Raw genomic sequence first — 8,396 nt, 5'->3', positions numbered from 1 at the left:
TATTCAACCATTCTATATGTTTTGGCATGAACATGTTGGATCTCTATGGTTCTAGTTATAATGGCCTTCTTAGCGGCGTCTAATTTTGTTAGTTGCTGCAAAAGCACTGCAGGAAAACCCAACCTTCAGTGGGAGATTTATCAAAATAGTATAAACCATTGTTTGCCAGCTTGAAAGAAATTAGTAAAGGAACTTCTCCTTTTACCCTCTGAGTATTATACATATTACTATACTTTGTTTTTGCTTTTTTTATTCATATGGATAAGAAACAATCATTGCAGTTAAACCTGTTTTTAAGATTTGTTTTATTAATATTTAACATATTAAAAAGTCTTCATTTTAAAATTATATAAACAAACATTTATAGAAATCTTGACTTATGAAATGCAAGAGTGAGATTTTCGTTTATTTATTCTATAAAGTCTACAGTTTTATCTGCACCTGCCGAAATGATGAAAAAACAACATTTTCATATTAATTTAAATTGACAAAAGTTCCCTTTTCATTCCATGTTGTAAAGCAAATGACAGAGAAGTCATGAAGGTCTAAAACAGATAAAACATGTTGAGATTTTAATCAAGTCAATTTTGATAAATCCAGAAAAGTAGTTTTTTTTCTTAAATTCCTAATTAAAGTACCGGTAAAACATTCAAAGTGCTCTTTATACTACCAGAAGGTTTTGGCACAATGAACTGAACTTTCAGATTTGGGAAAACAATGTGATCACTTTGAGACATGATGAGATTATGGTCCATCTTTAAAAAAAAAGCCAGCAGAAAAGTAGTGTACTGGAAGAAGGCTTAACAAATTTGCACCATAGTGCTTTTGTTTCCTAATAACACAAAAACATCTCAAAATCCTTTTTTTCTTTTTTAATAAAAGACCACAGCAAAAAAAAAAAAAAAAAAAAAAAAAACGGAACATAGAAAGTTTTTTTAATCCCTAAAAAAACTAAAATCTCTTACACAGAAACAATCCCTTTAAAACAGCATTGTGATATGAGAATTGTTCATGCTCTCCTCTATTTCTAAGAAATTTTGGGAGACAAACAATTTGCATTTTTAAAAAACACATTTGTATCAATTTCAAGGCTGGAGAACAGGTACTTGCACAAACCGATGAGCTTTCTTCCAATCCTAAATGAAAACTAACACAAAAAAGAAACAGCATGCCTTGCCAAATAATACAGATCTGTTCTTTCACCTTCTAAATTCAAGATTTAAATGACTTTGGTCATTTTCTGGGGCCTAAATCTGACATGAAATAAAACTGGATGATACTGATGATGGATTATTGAGTCACCACGTTTTTATATCAACCAAGCCATGTTGTTGTATGTGGAAAAGTACTTTGCTCGTCTAATCGTTTTTTCCCCCCAAATGCCCTGAGAATCAGAAGCCATTAAAATCAGAACCGTTTTTTAATAAACAAGTTGAACACAAAAACAGAAAATTAACCCCCTTTTATTGCCATCCCAGACCTAAATCCTGTGATAAACCAGCCAAAACCACATAAAATGCTATAGAAGACTCAGTAAGTGCTGTTGGCAGAATTAACAGCTCTGACTTTGGTAATATTCCTCAAGAGGGATTTTTTTCCTTGATAAAAAAAAGTTCTGATACTGATTTTTCAGGGTTTCCAGACTTATTTTGACTCTACAAAAAGAGGAAATTAGGGCTTTTCTTGAAATGTTGAACGATTACTTAAAAAATGTATTTCATACTAGAACGTTTTATGAGAAAAGGTAAAACCTGAGGCACGAAAAGAAAATGTTTAAAAATGTCTGACAGCAATTATAAAAGCTTCCATTTCTGTGGTATTGTTTATACAAAGTGTTTCAGCAATGTTTTATGTGTCTTCACCAGCCTGCACCCTTCCATCATTCAGCAGTCTCTCTCTCTCCGCCTCACTACTATCCTCCTCTAGGTTCATTCTGGCGGCGCACCAAGGTATCTTGGCCAACAGGGGGCGATGCAGTCCATTGTAGAGCGCCGTTCCTGTCAGGAGGACCAAAAATCCAAGAACCTGCAAGCCGTGAAACTGCTCCCAACCCAAAGCCAGGCTGACCACCCAGATGACCAGAGTACGCAGGCTGTCCAGCACCATCCGGGTGGTTGCGCTGATCTCTTTGGTGACGCTGATGCCGGCGAAGTTGAAGAAGGCGATACTGACCGTATTGCCCAGAAGAGCCAAGAGGATCAGGGGCTTGTGTCCAATCTGACAGAAGGCATCCAGCGCGTCCTCCAGGACCTGCCGAGGATTGTTACTGAAGTTCCCAACATAGATGAAGTACATTGGGATGAGCAGCAGGGACAGCACAACAAAACCAAACAAACCTGAAAATGGAAAACCAAAATTAATATGGTTAAATGAAAAACTATATAAGCTACAATAATAAAAAAAATATAGATTTATTAAACAGTGATAAAAGTTTTTTTTCAATCTGAACTTGGAAAAACATCATTTTTTGTGACATAAGAATGCAAAATTACCCCAACTTCATTTACCAGCTTCCCTCCATTTCAAAAGGATATCTTGAAGATTTTACATATAAAGTAAATATTGTGAAATTGAAAGAGATAGAACAAGATTTTTCACATTTTTTTAATAACAAAAATCTATGAGGTGCGTCTGTATTCAGCGTCTTTATTCTGACGCCTCTAAATTAAATCTATTGCATCATCTTTTGAACAAAAAAGGAAAACATTTATTGTGCTGTTGTATTCAGTCTTTCTGAGTGAAAACTACAACCTGCTGGATGAAAAACCTCCTTTAAAGTATCAAGTCCTTTTAAGTTTCAACTCTTCTTTCTGCTTTTACCTCCATCATTTAACTTACATCAGTTTTTTCGGCCCTACTTGAGAAAAAATGTCTCCACATCATGATGCTTCCACCACCATTACTTATCAATAGTGTTCTGCCACAGAAAACACTTTGCTAGTTCGCCAAAAAGCAGGTTTTAATTACGCCTCTCTTTCTTTCTTTCTTTTATTCTGATTATGCTATTTTTAATTACTGTTTGGCAGAGGTTTAAAGGGGTACAGTAGGTAAAAATACTTTGTACTGTACNGCTTTTGTTTCCTAATAACACAAAAACATCTCAAAATCCTTTTTTTCTTTTTTAATAAAAGACCACAGCAAAAAAAAAAAAAAAAAAAAAAAAAACGGAACATAGAAAGTTTTTTTAATCCCTAAAAAAACTAAAATCTCTTACACAGAAACAATCCCTTTAAAACAGCATTGTGATATGAGAATTGTTCATGCTCTCCTCTATTTCTAAGAAATTTTGGGAGACAAACAATTTGCATTTTTAAAAAACACATTTGTATCAATTTCAAGGCTGGAGAACAGGTACTTGCACAAACCGATGAGCTTTCTTCCAATCCTAAATGAAAACTAACACAAAAAAGAAACAGCATGCCTTGCCAAATAATACAGATCTGTTCTTTCACCTTCTAAATTCAAGATTTAAATGACTTTGGTCATTTTCTGGGGCCTAAATCTGACATGAAATAAAACTGGATGATACTGATGATGGATTATTGAGTCACCACGTTTTTATATCAACCAAGCCATGTTGTTGTATGTGGAAAAGTACTTTGCTCGTCTAATCGTTTTTTCCCCCCAAATGCCCTGAGAATCAGAAGCCATTAAAATCAGAACCGTTTTTTAATAAACAAGTTGAACACAAAAACAGAAAATTAACCCCCTTTTATTGCCATCCCAGACCTAAATCCTGTGATAAACCAGCCAAAACCACATAAAATGCTATAGAAGACTCAGTAAGTGCTGTTGGCAGAATTAACAGCTCTGACTTTGGTAATATTCCTCAAGAGGGATTTTTTTCCTTGATAAAAAAAGTTCTGATACTGATTTTTCAGGGTTTCCAGACTTATTTTGACTCTACAAATAAAGGACATTAGGGTTTTTTCTTGAAATGTTGAACGATTACTTAAAAAATGTATTTCATACTAGAACGTTTTATGAGAAAAGGTAAAACCTGAGGCACGAAAAGAAAATGTTTAAAAATGTCTGACAGCAATTATAAAAGCTTCCATTTCTGTGGTATTGTTTATACAAAGTGTTTCAGCAATGTTTTATGTGTCTTCACCAGCCTGCACCCTTCCATCATTCAGCAGTCTCTCTCTCTCCGCCTCACTACTATCCTCCTCTAGGTTCATTCTGGCGGCGCACCAAGGTATCTTGGCCAACAGGGGGCGATGCAGTCCATTGTAGAGCGCCGTTCCTGTCAGGAGGACCAAAAATCCAAGAACCTGCAAGCCGTGAAACTGCTCCCAACCCAAAGCCAGGCTGACCACCCAGATGACCAGAGTACGCAGGCTGTCCAGCACCATCCGGGTGGTTGCGCTGATCTCTTTGGTGACGCTGATGCCGGCGAAGTTGAAGAAGGCGATACTGACCGTATTGCCCAGAAGAGCCAAGAGGATCAGGGGCTTGTGTCCAATCTGACAGAAGGCATCCAGCGCGTCCTCCAGGACCTGCCGAGGATTGTTACTGAAGTTCCCAACATAGATGAAGTACATTGGGATGAGCAGCAGGGACAGCACAACAAAACCAAACAAACCTGAAAATGGAAAACCAAAATTAATATGGTTAAATGAAAAACTATATAAGCTACAATAATAAAAAAAATATAGATTTATTAAACAGTGATAAAAGTTTTTTTTCAATCTGAACTTGGAAAAACATCATTTTTTGTGACATAAGAATGCAAAATTACCCCAACTTCATTTACCAGCTTCCCTCCATTTCAAAAGGATATCTTGAAGATTTTACATATAAAGTAAATATTGTGAAATTGAAAGAGATAGAACAAGATTTTTCACATTTTTTTAATAACAAAAATCTATGAGGTGCGTCTGTATTCAGCGTCTTTATTCTGACGCCTCTAAATTAAATCTATTGCATCATCTTTTGAACAAAAAAGGAAAACATTTATTGTGCTGTTGTATTCAGTCTTTCTGAGTGAAAACTACAACCTGCTGGATGAAAAACCTCCTTTAAAGTATCAAGTCCTTTTAAGTTTCAACTCTTCTTTCTGCTTTTACCTCCATCAATTAACTTACATCAGTTTTTTCGGCCCTACTTGAGAAAAAATGTCTCCACATCATGATGCTTCCACCACCATTACTTATCAATAGTGTTCTGCCACAGAAAACACTTTGCTAGTTCGCCAAAAAGCAGGTTTTAATTACGCCTCTCTTTCTTTCTTTCTTTTATTCTGATTATGCTATTTTTAATTACTGTTTGGCAGAGGTTTAAAGGGGTAGGTAAAAATACTTTGTACTGTACTTAAGTAATTTTTNCTCTCTTTCTTTCTTTCTTTTATTCTGATTATGCTATTTTTAATTACTGTTTGGCAGAGGTTTAAAGGGGTAGGTAAAAATACTTTGTACTGTACTTAAGTAATTTTTTAAACAACTGTAAATTCTTACTTTAATACGACCGAGTATTAGGGCCAAGTTAGAGATTTTTTTATTATTTTCATTTTGAGAATAAAGACGTAACATTACGAGATAAAGTCATAAAATTACAGGAATAAAGTCGTAATATTATGAGAATGAAGTCATCATACAACAACCCATTTCATAAACAAAGCTTCGAGCTCCGACCAGCATATGATGGCAAACCAGCACCACCAAACAGCAACCTGAGTCCATTTTGACATTGGCAAATTTGATTCTGGTGCTAAAAGTTTTCCTTAATTGCCAAACCAGAGCCAAAGCATAACTTCACATAATGCTCGAAATTCCTCATTTTAGGGAGGACAGTGCTTTTTGTAAGAGTTTTTATGAAATACAACTGGTTTTATGACTTTATTCTCTTAATATTAGTACTTTATTCTCGTAATTTTGTTGTAACTTTTTTCTTGTAATTTTACAACCTTACCCTTGTAATATTCCGACTTTATTCTCGTAATTTTATAAATTTATTCTCATAATTTTACGACTTTATTCTCGTAATGCTACGACTTTATTCTCCAAATAGAAAAAAAAAAATCTCTTTCTGGCCCTAATACTCCAGCATACTTTAACTCCCAATTTGCGACAACAAATATCTGTTATTTCTACTGTATATCAATACTGGATCATTGCTTATTTACCAGCTGATAACAACAATGCACAGAAGTCAAACAAAACCGAGGGAAAATCCAGTGAATGGTCAGAAGGTGTTCACTGTCTGGGACCACGCTTTGTGACAGAATAAAACAAACAGCAACTGTGATGAGGTCAGTGATCTGTAAAACACTGCAGTCTATTTTTCTTTAAGAAAACTCTGTAATGTTCTCGGCTCTCAGAAAAAAAACCCAAAGAACACCCAGTTTAAACTAACAACCCAAAAACAACAAGCTTGTGCTGCTCAAGAATTCTTCATCACATTGGAAAATAAAAATAAGGACACAGGAGTAATCTTAGGGCAGGTTTCTGAGTAAAAGAGGAAAACTATCCAATCATTCAGGGTTATCAATTGTGTATTTTGTATGGAAACCCATTTCTGCTACTCTTATGAAAAATAAAACAACTTGTCTCCCATAAGTATGACTTAGCTATCTTATAACTCATAATTCTGAGATAATTAAGTCAAAATTACGAGAGAAAATTTGTTTTATTTTGTATCAGAAGGGCGGGAATAGGCTTCCAATAAACTTGTATCATTGAAGGTTGTTTTTCCACTTATAACATACTGCTGTAATACTATTGTTGTGGCCCAGCTTTAATGGCACAAATAAATCCACAAGGGTCACAGATGCACCATGGACAAGTAATTTAAGCAGGCAAAAAGAAAACAATTTTCCATGTTAACTCCTTTAGTTTTGTGGTGTATTTCAGCTTAAGCAAGCAAACAGAAAAGGATAAACATTTCCTAAATGGTTCTCTTGCACTGGTAAAAAAAACCATACGCCCACCCAGATGCATGCTTATAATAATGTATTATAATACATTTTAGAACCTGTATATGTATAAAGAAGTACTTCTATTTTTGTCTTTAACACTAGTATTTGTACTTTTGATTNAGAACCTGTATATGTATAAAGAAGTACTTCTATTTTTGTCTTTAACACTAGTATTTGTACTTTTGATTGAGTAAAAATATGATTACCTGATGTACATAACTTTTACTATTCTTTTTTAAGTTCTTTTCACTGTACAGTGTCTTATTCTTTTTGTTACCTATACCTACAGGATAAAGAAAGGATCTCTTTGTTCTTTTCTATTTTATTCTTTTCTATTCCATTCTATTATATTATATTCTATATTTTGTTGCCAATCTTTTACACTTCTTCCACAATGTATGCTTTTCTTTCCACACTATGTACCTCTTGTAAAAATTAAGTGTTAAAGTGAGATGAAATTTTTGTGAGATGGTTAAAACAAAACAGAGTCTTCGAATGCAAGTATCCTCTTTCCCTAACGACAGTCTGCACAGTTCATTTTCACAAACGTCTGAGGTAACAATTGATATTCTGGACAACCTCAGATAAATTATCTCAGGCTCTTATCAGGGCTTCTTATGTAGCTACTCTGTTCAATAAGCAGCTACTTTAAACCTCAAAGGTCATTGTGACTCTCCTGCCTCAGACAAAAACACATTAAAGCAGCACTAATGGATCTGTTTGTTCTCTTTGCAATGACAGTTTGTCGTCTGATAAAATAGCTTATTTCCATTTTCCAGCTGTTACCGAACCCCGCAGTCATGCGTCTCAATCTGCCGCAGGGTGAATGCTATCTTTCACTTTTGGTTAGTGCTGTGCTTGCTGTCTTATATTGAAGGTGGAGATACTTGGATCAGTCTATGATGGTAGGGCTGAAAGCTGTACAACTAGAACCACTAAGGGAGTGGAGTCAGACTGCCTAATTTAATGTCTATTCATGCATAAATGAAAACAAGGAACATCAAATGATTTATTGAACACAGAGTCCCTTTTTACGCCCATCTCTACATTATAGTAATAAAAATAAATGATCATAAGCCTGGTCTGTGATGAAAACTAATTTCAAAGAAAGCTACTCTCGAATTTCCACTGCACAGCACCAACCTATAAGAGTTTTTGGAATAACTATAAGAGTTGCACTTATACTCACTTGTACTCACTTTCTAATCTGCATTTTTCTCTTAACCTAAAACACTTTTCTTTGTTTATGAATCCTTCGGTGAGAACACTTATTTGTAAGAGACCCTGGTTTCTCAGCTATGATTGGAGTTACGTCTGGTTACAGTCTAGATTAAATGTCATCAGATTCTTGGGTCAGAGGTGTAGTTTCTTAAGCCTCTTTTTTATTGGATTTTTTGTTGATATTTAAACATCCAGATTGGTTTTAAATCCTTCTTTCTGTTTTGTTTTAGAGCCACAATTTCTAGAGGCTGATCCTTTT

At 34.8% G+C, this 8,396-nt stretch overlaps 1 protein-coding gene across 1 annotated transcript in view; it reads right to left on the bottom strand.

The window, feature by feature from the left end:
* Positions 1-3,145: 3,145 nt before the first annotated feature.
* The window catches only part of slc35f6 (solute carrier family 35 member F6), an 11,490-nt gene continuing 6,239 nt past the window's right edge, over positions 3,146-8,396 (bottom strand). Inside the window, exon 6 of the mRNA XM_015387987.1 lies at positions 3,146-4,585. Coding sequence (XP_015243473.1) covers positions 4,098-4,585 — 488 coding nt within the window. The 3' untranslated portion in view covers positions 3,146-4,097. The remainder of the gene's footprint in view (positions 4,586-8,396) is intronic.

This window comes from Cyprinodon variegatus, unplaced genomic scaffold, assembly GCF_000732505.1.
Source record: "Cyprinodon variegatus isolate N-32 unplaced genomic scaffold, C_variegatus-1.0 Scaffold410, whole genome shotgun sequence".
NCBI lineage: Eukaryota > Metazoa > Chordata > Actinopteri > Cyprinodontiformes > Cyprinodontidae > Cyprinodon > Cyprinodon variegatus.
The sequence above is the reverse complement of the archived record's forward strand: the minus strand, read 5'-3'. Positions and strand labels throughout refer to the sequence as shown.